The 16,023-nt window shown below is 35.8% G+C and overlaps 1 protein-coding gene across 1 annotated transcript; it reads left to right on the top strand.

The window, feature by feature from the left end:
• Positions 1-298: 298 nt before the first annotated feature.
• LOC308653433 (uncharacterized protein) lies at positions 299-14,558 on the top strand (the record flags this gene model as incomplete). Its single annotated transcript, XM_081301992.1, has 3 exons — positions 299-1,366; positions 1,594-1,700; positions 14,460-14,558. Exons 1-3 carry the CDS (start codon positions 685-687, stop codon positions 14,556-14,558), a joined length of 888 nt encoding a protein of 295 aa, XP_081158118.1. The 5' UTR covers positions 299-684.
• Between the last annotated feature and the right edge of the window lie 1,465 nt (positions 14,559-16,023).

The following is a 16,023-nucleotide window of genomic DNA, read 5'->3' as shown; positions in this document are numbered from 1 at the left end:
ATGCTTAACTTCTTCTTTTATCTGTTTATGTAATACATTCTCAATGTGTTCTTTCGCTGCTTGAATTTGCTGTCTCATATCCTCTTTAAGGTTCCGTTCCATCTGTCTAAGGTGTTCCTTGAGCTCTTTGTATGACCATTTTTCTGATGACTCTAGGTCCTCCTGAATATTTAGGCTATCCTGCATTGTTTGTACTCCTTTTCTTCCTTGCCTTTTGAAGCTGCTCATGTTGCTTCTTGTTCTGTTTGACTGTTGAGCTATTGTTTACTCCTATAAGTTTATTTGATGCTTGGGATGAAAGGTATTAGAAGGGAAGGGAGGAGGTCACTAAAGAGAATGAGAGTAAGCAGGTAGAATTCAAGGAAGGGGGAATAAGAAAATTGAAAAGAAATGTAAAGACAGAGGAAAAGAAGGAAAGAGAGAAAAGGATAGAGAATTAAAGAGAATTTAAGGACAAATAATAATAATAGAAATGAGAGATGAAGTTTAAAAATGGAATAAAATAAGATAAGATAAAATGGATTAAAAATATCATTTAAAAAGACAGCAACAATAAAAAAATAATAATAATAATAATAAAAATTAATAAAAAAAAATAAAATAAAATAAAATAAAATAAAAAAAACAAGAAAAAAAATATTTATAAATGCAGTCCTAGAGTGCGATTAACTGTTCTTCCAGTAGATGGCGCTGTGGCCACCGGGCCAAGTTCCTCCTCTCAGTGGTCGGGATTCAATCTCTGTGCAGCAGATCTTCCTCCCGGACTGGGCGGGTCTCCACCCCTGCTGTTCGCCCTGTGTGCGGGGCCTGTTGCCGTGCCTGGCGGGGGTCGTTTGTGGCACTGGGCTGGCAGTTTGGATGTGGTCGTCTGGAGCCCTGCACCGCCAGAGGGGGTTCACAGATCTGGGCCTGCTGGAGCCGGGCAGGCAGTGCCCTCTCCCCCACTCACTGCAGCATGTGGGCAGCGGCCGCCTGTCTGCGGCTGGTGTCAATTTACAGAGCTGGACGGGCTCGGGCCCAGGCAGGCAGCGCCCGTCCCCACTGTCGCTGCAACGTGTGGGCAGCGGGCGTTTGGCGGCAGCTGACGACCACTCACAGAGCCCAATGGGCGGGGGCCCAGGCAGGCAGCGCCCGCTCCTAAGCTGGCTGCAACGTGTGAGCAGCTGTTGGCGGAGGTTCACAGAGCCGCCAGCGTGGGTCCAGGCAGGCCGCGCCCGCTCCCACGATCACTGCAACGTATGGGCAGCAGCAGGGGCCGGTTCCCAGAGCCGCCGGCGTGGGTCCAGGCAGGTATCGCCCACTCCCAAGGTCGCTACAACCAGCGGCCGGGGCCGGTTCACCGAGCCGCCGGCGTGGGTTCAGGCAGGTAGCGCCGGCCCCCAAGGTCGCTGCAACCCGCGGCCGGGGCTGGTTCACCGTGCCGCCCGCGTGGGTCCGGGCAGGTAGCGCTCGCTCCCAAGGTCGCTGCAACCAGCGGCTGGGCCGTTTCCCAGAGCCGCCGGCTTGGGTCCAGGCAGGAAGCGCCCGCTCCCAAGGTCGCTGCAACCAGCGGCCAAGGCCGGTTCACCGAGCCACCGGCATGCGTCCGGGCAGGTAGCGCCCGCCCCCAAGGTCGCTGCAACCAGCGGCTGGGGCCGGTTCCCAGAGCCGCCGGCGTGGGACCAGGCAGACAGCGCCCGCTCCTCTGTTTACCGCAACGTGTGGGCTGCAGCCATTTGGCGGCAGCCGGTGGGACTGTGTCCCAGCTCTGCGTTGCCGAGATTCAGGCGTCTGGGACACGCTGCCACCTCCAATTAAACTTACTAGTTCCAGGCAGGTCTCCTTTCAGCTGAATTTTGCTAGAGGTTTCTCAGTAGGACGCCTGTGGGTGTATTCTTTCTGATCCCGTTACAGCGGAGGCACTGACAGTGCTGTTTCCTCGCTGGCCGCCATGTTGTCTCTCTGAATAGATATTTCTTAAAAGAAGAAATTCAAATGGTCTATGAACTTATAAAAAGGTGCTCAGCTTTACCCATCCAGGAAATGCAAGTGAAAAATACCATTTCACCCTAGTTAGAATAGCTATAATTGAAAAGATAACAAATGTTGATGAAGAAAAGGGAATGCTCATATACTGCTGGTAGAATCTAAATTAGTATAGCCACTATAGAAGACAGTATGAAGTTTCATTAAGAAACCAAAAATAGATCTACCATGTGATCCAGCTATCCCCTTCAGGATATATATCCAAGGAATGGTCTCAGCATCTTAAAGACACACATGTATGCCAATACTTATTGCTGCACTAAGATATGAAAACAAATGCTCATCAGATGATTAACTGATAAAAGAAATGTGTTATATATGTAAAATTGAATATTATTTGACCATAAAAGAATGTTATTTTATCATTTGCAGCAAATGCATGTAATTGGAATACATTAAGTGAAATTAGTTAGATGCAGAAAGACAGATTCTTCATGTTCTCTCTCAGATGTTTTAAAAATCTACTGGAACGTATAATAGTATTTACTAGAGATTGGGAAAGGGGAGGGAGTAAGGAAGGTGAGAGGATAGGTAAGATATACTCAAACATAGTTATATCGAAGTAACAGTTTTTGGCATTCTATAGGACAGTGGAGGAGCTATAGTTATTATATAATTATAAATAACTAGAAGGGAGAAACTCAACAGAAGAGCATAGGACAAAGTAATGTTAAGAACATGTAAATGTTAATTATCTGACTTGATTGGTATATATTGCATACATATATTGATATATCATCTCATAGTGTACCTCAGAAATATACAATTACATGTTAATTTAATAAAATTAAGGAGATGGAAATGTCAACTACAATGATTTGATTATTACACACTATATACATATATTAAATCATCACAGCATACCCTATAACTAGGTATGATTAAAAAATTAATAAAAAATATTTGAACAAAAGAGTGAATGATGAAGACAAGTAATTATACCTCCTCTTTCCAAGACCTTTAAATATACATATATAATGAAAAGGTAACACTAATTACTTGGTATTCCTTCTTTGAAAAAAAGATGTTTGGGGAAAATGGAAAAATGCTTTATGGAAATATTTACTCTAGAAATAAACATATTGTTGTTTGCCTTCTTTGAATTTATTTACCTCATTCTAGTTTATTAATTGAATCTGAAATTTTTTCAACCATGTGATGTGGGTGAAATTGGCTCCACAAAAATACTTAAGCAAATCAGGATCACAATGGGTAACTTAGAGGTTGATAAGGGAATTGACTTCATGTAACCCAAAGAAAGTCCAGGATTCTATGTGGTGGATGTAGGAAGAAAACATATTTTTATTCTTTATATATTATGGATATTAAAGCATATAATTCCATTTGAAGCTGGTAACTGAAACATGGATGTCCAGGTTTAGATGAAATTCATTCTGTGTCAAAAAGGGGAAAGTCATAACAAAATTGAGAATGTATTAACATTACTGGGCAACTACAACTTTAATTTTTCAGTTACCTGAGCCATTAAATGTCTTATTTTCTAATACTTCTAGGGGAAACCAGTTTACTTGATAGAAAATCAAATAAGGGTAAATTCCTACATGTCTTAATGCCTTCTGAGGATTCATTTTTGAGCACTGTATATATTTATGTTTAAATATATACATTTAAACAAATTGAAACCAGATTTTCTATTTATTAATCATCAGCCTTTTTCCTCCTGGATTAGAAATGATCCTTCATAAAATTAACAGAATAAATGTGAAATAATCTGAAATGATAGACAATTTTGTGATCAGAATAAGTTATCAGATTGCTTTTTCTTTTAACATAGGGGTAATTTTAAAAAATAATGGTGATTTTATGCCCATAGCAAAATATATTTATTCTTTCTTTGAGCTATATGTTACCAAACATCCTTTCAGTTTGCTTATTTTACTTTAATTTTTGTAATTTGTTTCGGACTTTCTGCTTAAAAAACAAAACAAAAAAAAAAGCATAAAAAAAACCCCACATACATTTCTAAACAATTAAAACATTATTCAAGGGACTGGGGTTGTGACTCAGTGGTAGAGCACTTGCCTAGCATGTGTGAGGCTTTGGGTTCGATTCTCAGCACTGCATATAAATAAATGAATAAAATAAAGATCCCTCAACATCCAAAAAAATATTTAAAAAATTATTCAATGGAAAGTGTCACTTCTACCGTCGGTTCCCTAATCTTGTTAGCAGAGGTAACCAGATTTAAGTTACTTGTTTCTTATGTGTCTTTCCATAAATATTCTGTATCCTTTTTTCATATTTGTTTGTTTGATGTGTAAGTAGAGTTATTAAATGCATTTCATACTGGAAGCTTTAGGTTAAGGAGTGTGGCAGTCAGGGAAAGTTAGGATCCATTGCAGTAGCCAACAATTCAGTAAGAGACTGAAAACAACAGAAGTTTAATGCTGACTCATGCTACTTGTTCATCCAAACTCAGCTGAGGTCTCTGCACTGCCCAGATTAATAAAGAAACCAGTAACTGGAACATTGCTGGTCAAGATTAAAATAAGGAGTTTATCTTCATTCTTTACAGACTCTGTATGTGGGAATTCACCTATTCAGTAAATTTTTTGTAACTACCAAATCAATACTTACAGAACTTCCAGGGTCACTCTCAGCTATGCACAGAATGGCGAAAATTTGAGTTGCCCCACAGTGCACATTTCCAACTGAGGTCAAACAGAATCATGCTCTGCTTTTTTGTTATATCTATCATATTGTAAAATGTTATCCTTTTGTCAGTCTATTTAGTTGATTTTTTAAAAACATTTTGTGTATTTTTGTTGGATATTTTGTCATTTAAATTGACCCAAAGTGGGGAGGCTAAGTATTGTCTAGCATTGCTATGCACAAACAGGCTGTGAGGTGCTTTAATGGAAAAAATACACATCAGATAAACTTTGTTCAGGTATGAATTATGGTACTGTTGACTATGAGTTTACTGTTAATGAATTAATAATACGGTGCATTCAGAGAAAAAGAAGGGGGGGATTTGGCAATATTTATGTGAAGCTGCCTCAGAACATGGGAAAGTAATATCTATGGTGTTTGGATCCAAGTTATATAGAAGCATCTAAATCTATGCACAGTATGGAAAAGTGGTTAAATTTGTGGATTCAGTAGATGATAAATACAAAGCAGGATAGCTTTTTTTTTGAGACTAAAACCAAACCAAAACAAAATTACATACAGGTTGCCATGTCCAGGAACATGCTAAACTTTCTTGGTTATTGTTTTATTATAAAGAAGTACTGAATATAATTAATTATTTGTAAGATATGTACATATCTATAACTACTTAACTCCAAAACGTGTCTTTAAACACAAACACATGTATAACAATATTATTGGTATGTACTATATCTCTATATGTCTATATATCTCTGACAAGTATCTTTAAACAGAAACATGTAAAACATGTTTTATTGGTATTTATCTATCTATATCTATGGATGTATTTATATCTATGGCTGTATTTATGTCTAAGTTCCAATAAGGTGTCTTTAAACAGAAACCATGTAAAACAAGTATTATTATTGTATTGTTTGGTGGATGAAAATGTCCATAAGAACCTAATGCTATATTTCTCCTGGGAGCAATGACATATTATTTGCTACATAATTGTTCAAGGAGATTTTATAGAACATAACTATTGAGAAAAATGAGAATTGACTCTAGCTAGCATTGGTCCTTAGTACCCTGAAGTAGTAACACGTATCATTTCTTCTCATATTTCATTGTTCAAAGCAAGGCACATCACTGGCTTCTAGGGGTAAAAAAGAATAATATTCCTAAAGAAAAGAAAACTGTATATTGGAAAATTGCAATGCATCTACTAAAAGGGTTTGGAATAGACACAGTTACTCCAAGAAGGTTGTATTTGTACTACTGCTTGAAAATGCCTACATATTTATCCACTGACATGGGGAAGGTGTCACAAATATTTCACATACAGCCTCTCTCCTACAAGGTTAAAGATGTGGCAGTCAGGGAAAGTGAGGATCTGTGTAAATTCCTATAAATATACTATGTTCTAGAAATACTATTATTCTTTGAGAGTTTCCTCTCTCAAATGGCTTTCTGCATTGTCACTCTTTGGGGCTTGCTTCTTTGTTTGCCATGAATGAAGTAATATTGACAAAAATGATTTCTGTTTAGCAAAATAAGAATCTATATTTATATTAGTTTATCTAGATGACTATCTTTTTTAAAAATATGGACATGTTTAGTGTCTTAAATTTATTTTGAGATGCAGCAGTATACATGAAGCTTTGCATGGTTGCTGAGGAAATAGATCTCAGTTCTAGATTGAGATCATAATATTCATTTAGGAAATTCTTGTGCAGAGAAGTAAGTACTTCCAAGGTCAATCTTTATTCTCTTGTTGAGGATTCGAAATCATCCTTGTCTGTTTGATCACTTTTCTGGCTGAGATATATCAATCAACCTTTAGTTTTTGAATTTATCTAGTGTTTCTAATTTTTCCCAACTTTGTGCTTTCTATATTTTGAGGCCATTATTATTCAGTTAGTAGAATGTAAAGATTATATCATTACAGTTAGTTGAATCTTTTTACTTTAAATATTTTATTCTCTTAGGTTCTATTTATTCAAAATTAATAATTGTTATGAGTATTTACATGACATAAATGATTCCATTATTTTATTTCAAGTTTTCTGAAACTTTAGGTTTTTAAATTTGTCAAAAAACACTTTGAAAGTCTGACAGTCTTTGTCTTTTTATTGGAATTTAATCACACTTGCATTTAATAAAATCACTGTCATATTTAAAGTTAATTCTACCATCACATCACATGCTTTCTTGACTTCATCTCTACAAACTGTACTGCTCAGCCTGATAGGACACTCTGTTAATTTTAAAGTACTGAGGTATGTTTTAACTCCCAGTTCTCTTTGTTAACTACATTACAGAAGATACATAAGGAATCCCTAAAAAGCCCCCTTTGTTGGACTAAGGTAAGTGGTAATGTTCTTTCCTTGCCCCCTGGGTGATACTAACTCATTGACAGGCTTTCCAAGGAAATTCTTTCTGTCACTATTTAGTCTTCACCTTTTTAGTATTTAACCAAGGTGGCTGACCTCATAGAATCCAAGAAACATTTTTCATGTTCTTATACAGATAAATGAACATCTTACTGCAAGATGTATGGGCAGTTGGCACCTGCTCATAATCTTTCAGACCTCATCCAAAACCAATGTAGAAAATCATTATTTTAAATTCCTGTTACATTACTTCCTTGAGAATGTGCTGGCATCCCTTGACTTTTGAAAAATAGGTTTGTACTTTTAATTTGAAGATTTGCACAGACTTCTACATTTCCTTTAATATTATTTGTGTAGTTTGAATTGCAGTGGTTTTGTTTTCTATTGCAACCTTAACATATTTTATAAAGTATGTCAGAACAGAATGAATCTGATTTCATTAAAGTTACAAACTGAGAATTCAAAGACATCCTAAAGATTATGCAGAATGAACTTTAGATTTATTGAAGTTCAGTTAAAGATTCATAAAAGACTATTGACAATAAAACCCCCTCCTAAATCTAACAACTGAAAATATTTTTCTTACAAATTGACTATTCCTTTCCAAAGGCCATGTAAATTGATCTAATGAGAATTTCAAACTTATGATTGTTATTATATTCCTTTTGTATCATGAAAAGAATACATCTTTATACAGCGTTTATATTACTAGGCTTGTACCTCTGTTTCTTATATGTATATGTCTGAAACAGTAGACTGGCTTGTGATGATTGGGCAGCTCTTCTCAATCCTTCAGAATGCTTTTGACTGGTTTGTAAAAGGCTGTGGGCTAATTACTAACCACATTAACATTTAAGTTCATAGTTGGTGGTAAATTCAGTGATTAATAAAGATAAAAGGGACAGTTTCTCTTGATTTTTGTAATAGAGCCAAATATTTCTGCAACTTTATTTGGACACAATGCTTCTGGATAATAACAAAGGGTAAGTATGAATTTTTTTTTCTTAATTTACTTAAATCTTCCTGGCATCTAAAAAAACCCTTTTGTACTCACTGGCACTCAGTAAGTATAAGTTGAATTAAAATTAGGCAGCTGTAGAGTGTTTTCTAACATTATTATTGGAATATCTGGATGAGCATGGTTGTCTACCACTATTGGCTGATTTTCATTCATCTTTTGCTCTTCACAGAAGATGAGCTTTGCAAACAGATTTCCTAATATTTGTAAGCTGAAGTAGTTTGGCTTTGCCTGCCAAACTCAAATTGATCCTGTACACTTCCTTCATTTTTAGCAATCTTTGTCACTTTTAATGGCTCTGCCTAGCCCTGGGGAATGTGGACATAAAAACCCTCTTCAATCTGAAAACTATTAGCTAGGCAGATGAAAAGCAAATTGTGAACAGGATATTGGGTTTATGGATTTTTTCACCATCTAGTATACATTAGCTTGACTGGAGAGCAAGAAAGGTGCACTTCCCAAATTCATCCCAGTCTTCTTCCTGAGAAAGGAGGAGGCAGCCTCTCTAACAGAAGTTTTTAGCATTATTTTTATCTGTCCTACATAGATGAGTGGAGAAATACTTAAGGGTGCTAAAGCTTTTTTTTTGGTAAGGTGATATGGAAAAGGTTACTATTCATTTTCACAAGTTTCTCAACTGCATTGTTATGCAACAGTGGATCATATATCTCTAGAAGTTGCCTTCGAAAATGTCAGTAAACATTCTTTAATAATGGACATTTCTAAGAAGTACGTTACAGTAGCATTAGTGTTCAGAAGGAACCATATTTTTATTTATAAAGGATCTATAAGATCACTAATGATCCTATTTTCTTATTCAATTAATAGGGAAAATTCTAGGACAGAATAGATAGACAATTTGTTCAAGGTCATACAGTAAGGTGCAAGGCATTCTGATCCCTAGTGTTTTATCTATTTTTATCATACCTGCCACTTCGGGGCTTGCATTTCTTCTTTCTGTCAATGTGAAGGTGTTATTACAATAAAAAGATGAGTGTCTTATATGACAGGGAACTTAAGATCTGTGCCCAAACTAGTTTTATGTTTGAATTTCAGCTACTACAGTTAATGCAAGTGGTCCCTGAACCAATCGTGATTCTTATGGATCTTAGGCTCAGGTTACCAACCTGTAAAAAGGGGATAATGATACCAAAGGTAGTAATATTATAAAAGTATATATATAGTGCCCACTATGTGGTAGTCTCAATAAATCATTTATATTTTCCTCAATGTTGTACTTGAAATAAGCTATATTACCATCAGTGTGAGTGAAAGAGGATGTAGAGGGTAGAAAAACAGCCATGGAAGCGATACCACTTCAGCAAGGTTTTTTTTTTTTTTGTTTGTTTGTTTGTTTGTTTTTTAAGGGAAAGGATCTCCAATGAACTATATCAGGAAGTTATTATAAATTCTAACAAAGTAGGTGGGAATATGGTGGGAAATCAGACTGACATACATGTAGATGAAGGAGAAGCAAAAAGAGGGATAATTACTTATCACACATTTGAGTTATGTTCTGGGCAACCAGTTCATTCCCAACATGTATCCTGGAAAATGGCTGCAAGTACCGGGGTTCTGGGCACACAGCTCTAGTCCCACTGCGAAAGGAGGACTTAGGAAGGAGACCAAGGCAGAAATCAAGTTTCTCAACCTATAATGAAGGGAATAGGGAGTAGTGAAGTGCAGAGGTCATACTAGCCCTCTGTGCTCATTCCATCTACAACACGTATTAGGTCTATTGATGATAGCAAGATCATCTGTGGAGTGCTTAGAATCTTGATCTAAATATAGTCCAGCAAGAATCTGCCTGGAGGTAGGAAAAGGCTGACTCTGCAGATGCCATCACTGTCAAGTCAGTCTGTGAGGGTCTGAGGAAAATAGGAGCTGAGAGGAGGGGGAGGGGAGTGAGGCAGCATGCTCATGGCTACTGTTTCTGCTATAGTGAAAAGTTAAAGTCAGTTAGATGATAAATTAACAGTGATTCATTCTTTTGTTTTTTGACTTTTCCACCCTTCTTATAATTAGAGCAGCTTCTTTTTACTCATAGATGACAGAAAAGACTCCTGGGTAACTCTACTCCAAAAGTATAGATGCTCCAGATTTACACAAAGGCTCTAGGTTTAGTATATGTGAATGGGTGTGAGTGTGTGTGTGTGTGTGTGTGTGTGTGTGTATGTGTGTGTGTGTGTGTGTGTGTCTTATGCTCAGGAAGAGACCACAGGGGAGTGGGGAATGGGCCAATAGCATTATTTTTATAATCAAATCTACATCTGCTCCTACCAGAGTGTTCAATCCTGGTATTATCCAATCTATCTTTTATATAAACATTTTCAAAGATATATCAACTCTGTTGAAACAAAAGAAAAGGAGAAGAGGTTTAAAGCAGTGCAGTAAGCTAGTGAGAAAAAATTGGAGGACTTTCATGGGAAAGTCAACCTTGTAATTAGACCATCTGGATTTACTAACTGGTGCTTGTGGAAGGTAGGCACCTGTCTTCCCACAACGATTAGGAGATAGGGACAGGGGCCCTATCTTTCTTGATGATTATATTTTAATTGATTATGCCCAGGTCTTAGAGACTAACATTTCTCTGTTGAACACTGAGTCAGAGGCTGGGAGGAAATTAACATCTCAAAGTGACACAGAAAAAATTTATAATTGCAAGTAAATGCCTTAAGAAAAAGGAGGTCAGGGATCTGTAGTCAGGAATAAACCTGTCTAAAGTTAAATAAAGTCAAGGGGAACAATTGGACCACCTTAGTCAATATATGCAATGTATTTTGGGAGTTTTGTGTTTGTTTCAAGTGCATTGGTGAACTTCAAACATGACTAGAATGCAATGAATATTCTGATTTCCATCGTCAGCTCTAAGCACTTGAATATATTTTTATTATTTTACTTTTCTAAAAAAACCCTTTGGTTAAAATTTTTAAGAAATAAAAAAGAAGAGTAAGAAAGCTTTTATTCAAATAGAGCACATAGACTTATCACTTGGTTAAAGGCAATAAAAGATTCACTACTTAGCATTGTTTCTTTACCTTTCAAGGGCATATACTTATAAGCCTCCTGCACCATTAATATTGGGCAGTACACCATGAGTCATGCAAAGACAATGTAATGACAGCATATTGTCAGAGGTCGTGCACCAGAACTAAAAATTATGCAGGTAGAAAAGAATATTCTCCTGGATAAATAATAAATGGGTGGTCATAGTAAGAAAAAATAATTTAAAGATAACATGCAATTTACCAAGAAAAACAAAAACTGCATTTTAAAATATTGTGGCAGAGGTTAAGGATCCTGAAAAAATAGAACCATATTAATTTTACCTTGTAGCTTAGATTTTCATGCTCTAAGTTTTTTTTTTCTTTTTGTACTTAACTACAGTTGCTAATCTATACTGTTGATATTTGTTGAAAGGAAGAAAAATGATAAGAAGGAAGGAGCTAATATTTGAGGAAATAAAATAATCTCTTTACCAAAACATAAGGGAGAAAGGACAGAATTTTATATTGAGTATTAATGGATTTTTATTCATGTATGGTAGCACGAAAATGGCTATGAAATCTGGACAGAATTTTCTACAAATGTATATGGTAAAATAGAAAGGAAATGAAGTCTCTCTTATCTCTTTGCGGTTATCCCCTGTATATCTTGAGAGATCACTAAGTTAATCTCAGAGGTATATATTTATAGCTCCCAAAGCCAAAAGGCTCTGAATCTTATAATGAAATCCAAAAGGCTGGCCTCTTATATTTTCAAGAAGACACTAAGGAAGGGAAGGCGGGGAACCAACTACCTCCTTTCTTTTTATTAAACAAAGAAAGTTTGGTCTTTATTTACTGCACTGTTGAATGCTATATCAAACAATCTTTACAGAATGGAGAGAAAGAGCAAGGGAAAGAGGGAGGGAGAAGAGAAAATGTAGGACAGGAGGCAGGAGACCAAGTGGACAAAATATTCTGTGGTGACAAAATAGGATTATGCCCACAGAAAACTGGACAGTTTACCACTGATAGAAACAGGGTTTCCAGAAAAGACAGATTACTCTCACAGACCCAGGATCTATTGCCCTCATGTCTAAACCTCAGAAAGAAACTAGTTGCCGCAGTCCGGCTGCAGCAAAATAATCGGGTGGGGGGGCGGTGTGACGAGCAACTTGTGTACATTGATACAGCAGTAGTGGGAGCCGTTTATATGAGGACAGGAGGGGTATTTATACATTCCACACAGCTTATCTTAATTAACACAAACTAGATACAGCAGTCAACCAATAAGGAATCTCCACACTTAATGGCATTACTTCATAAACCACTCCCTCTGGCAAAATGCCAGGCGCCATCTTGACTTGTTTACAGACTCTAACAACTAGATTTTGTGATGAGGTTGACTTCCCATGGAGACTGATTCTCTCTTCCTCTAGACAAGTAATGCAGGGCTGAAGCACCCCAAGGTTTTAGCAACACTTTCTCTGCAGAGGTAAAGAGTCTTCCTCTTCATTGGTCTTCTATTCCTCATTCATAGCTCATTCCCTGTCTCTACTCATGCTTGAATCTTTGTATAAGTGGTCTCAATACCATACTCACAAGCAGGAAGACAAAGAAATGTGTGTCTAGAATCTGCCTGTGGAACACTTGGAGGGTGCTTCCTCCACACAGCACTTACCCCATGTCCCTGAATTGGGGAGCATGGGCCGTACTGATCATTCATGGTTGCAGTCTCCTGAGATGGGGTGCAGAAGAAGAGCCTTTCTCCATGTCAAGTGTATAGAAGAAGATATGTAGTTTTTCCCAGCATTGTCTTAGATTTAATAATCATGATTATTATCTTTGAATTTACTTTGAAAAAAATCTCATCTTTGAAAAAATGAACTTTCAGAATCTGAGCAATTTTGTCATCATATTCTCTTTAGTATTTTTTTTTTTCATTTTGAGTGTAGGTAGCCAATGTATTATTTCCAAAAATATTTCAATTATGACTTATACAAAAAAATTTTCATATCCAAACTAGAAATATTTGTCATTTACTATATTGCATTCTTTCCTCCAGGGCACATACTTTTTAAGTTATGTTAGCTCAAGTGGAATGGACTGTATTTTAAGCATTGTATACGATTCAGGAGATTCATTTTAATTCATCAGTTCATTTTTCATAATTAAAATTTATTTTACCATTAATAAACACATCTTCTGTAGCAAGTGAAATATTATTTATGAAATGTAAATATTCTGCTTTCAGAAACCATATTTCCTGTGCTTCACAGGGCCAGAAATTGTGTTTTTTATCTGTCATAACCACCTGGTCCTTGAATTTTCTGTTTGGTAGACTGCCAGTGTAATACATCAAGGTGGGATACTAAAGGTATTTTTAATTTGATATTTCACCAAACAGTTTTAAAACTAGGACAATTTTTGAAGTAAAATAAATCGTTAAACTCAAAAATAGTTTCTCAATCGTCCCTTCTGATTATGAATCCTTTATTTGACCATTTAGTCAGGTGATTGAAAAATAACAACAGTAACAACAACAACACAATCCTTCTGGACTACACATTTTTTTCTTCAAATAGACTTCTGACATTTTACTTGACAGTGAAACCAGGTTCAATTAGTGCCTATTAAATTCAGTGCTTTGGGGGCTGGGGCTGTAGCTCAGTAATAGAGGACTTGCCTTGCATGCATAAGCCTATGGCTTGCATCCCCAGCAACACATACACATACTCTGTCTCTCTTTCTCTCTCACAATTCACTTCTTTTGTTTTTCTTGCATGAAAGAAAGTTCAAGTACATATTTCCAACAAAAAGTTTTAGAAAGTTGTTTTGCTAGAATCACCGAGAAAGCCTGCAGTATTAGTGTAATGGGCAATAACAAATTTTATCTATTTGTTAAACTGGAAGACATAAGAGAATCCAGGTCTATTTATATTTTCTTAAATTGCTACTGCTTAGGTAAGAGACCCAAAGGTACTGCATCAAAATGTGAAGAATTGCTGAGCTGAAGACAATTAAGAAGCAGCAGATGAAGAAAATCCCTCTGCCTTCCTAAAACAGGATATATATTCAGAAAGACAAAAGTATCCTAACCCTTTTTCTACCAGAATGAACAATGGGTAGACCTCTATGGACCTAAAGATGGTATCAGAGAAACATACACTAATAACCACACTAACTTAGCCTTCATTTACCATTTGTTTTGCCTTCCCACAAGTTCCTGCTCCTAGCAATTTGAAGCTTTTTTCCTTTGTCTTGTTATAGCTCTACAAATTTCCCATTCTTTATTGAAGAGGCAATATAATCTGGATTCAACTTTGCCTCTTTAAGACAACCTAGGTGTCTTCCATGTATATACGAAATATACATGTAAATAAACTTCAATTAGTTTTTCTCTTGTTAATTTTCCTTTTTTTATAGGAATTCCATCTAACCAACCAAGCTCTGGAGGCTGAAGAAAATGACCTATTGCCTTATATTGAAATTAGAGAAAAAAGAATCGCATTTGTGGAAAGTTGATTTTCAGAAGTTTGTTTCAGGAAACAAAGCCCCTTTGCCTGAGAGATGAGTGCCCTTCCCTCTGGATGCTCACTCTTCCTTTCCTTCAGGATTTTCTATGAGAGTCCATTGAGACAATGACTTCCCCTTGCTCCGGTACAACAATTAAATGAACAAAAAATACAGAAATTAGAAATAAGCCTCCAAATGAAAAGCTTTAGATGAAATATAAAATAAATAATCTTGAAGAAGTAATCCATCTTGTCATGCTAATCCTATTTTTGAAATTTATCAAACATTTTACTCTGAAAAATAACAAAAATCAAATGATAAAAATAGAAATGTATTTCTTCATCCTATAAAAATCCTGTGTGTAATGTTTTCTTTCCAGTTATATTTGGACCCCAATTAATTTCCCACACAACTAAATTTCTTTACTATTTATACTTAGGTACAATATTCACTCCCACAAAATGTTCACATATTTACAAAATTGAGTCATAACACAAATACACTTAAGTTTGTTCTTACTATTGTTTCTATAGGCACCTTGAATTTACCCTATTCTGTAGATATTTGTTTTGGTGATTAGAAATCCTTCTTAACTAAGAGAGATTTGCTATGACATATATTAAACAAATACGTGTGGATAGACTAATCATCTGATTGTGCCTTACCTGCTCTCAGTAAACAAATAAAATAATCAAAAAGAGGTTTTGATATAAAAAGTAAAGGTAAATGACAAAGAAAATCTCTGTTGTTATCCTGATAACAATTATTACCTGGTTACACTGACCAACAGAATCTATTAATAATGAAAATAAAAATTGTATTGTGACTAATGAAAAATATTTAGATTATGTTGAAAAATAAAGCAAATTAGTATTTATTGTAGATATGTCAAAATTTTGCCCTGATTCTTGGGATAGATTTTGATGTAATTTTGCTGACAAATACATAAGATAAAATGCTAATTCCTGCATAGTAATTTAGACTTTTGTTATGTGAGCTTACAGAATGAAAAACAAATTAAGAGTTTTATATATATTCCTAAAGGTCACTTCTGATTCATATATATTCAAATCTTTTCCTTTAGAAACATCTTTCCTTTCATTGTTTTTATTTACTTCTTTTTTCAGTCAACTGGTCTAAATTGGTTAGAGCTTCATTTGTGAAGAGTTTTGATTTAATTCAGGTCTTTCTACAATTCTAACGTAATCTTTGACAAGATTTGCAAGTTTACTTTGGAATTACTTTATATTTTATTTCAATTTTACTGTCTCATGTTTAGAATACTCAGTTATTCAGTTGAGAATTCCTGAAAAAATACTCAATTTGAGATCTGATAAAGAAACCATTATCGATAAGCACAGAGTAATGTTTGAGTGGACATTAAGTATTGACAATTATTAAGTTAATTGGCATGGTTTTCCAATTCTGCAACCACAGACTTAATAAAATCTCCATATAATTGATGACCTCAAAA

This window comes from Spermophilus citellus (assembly GCF_964194105.1).
Source record: "Spermophilus citellus genome assembly, chromosome: 1".
NCBI lineage: Eukaryota > Metazoa > Chordata > Mammalia > Rodentia > Sciuridae > Spermophilus > Spermophilus citellus.
This window is presented reverse-complemented; position numbering and strand designations above follow the sequence as displayed.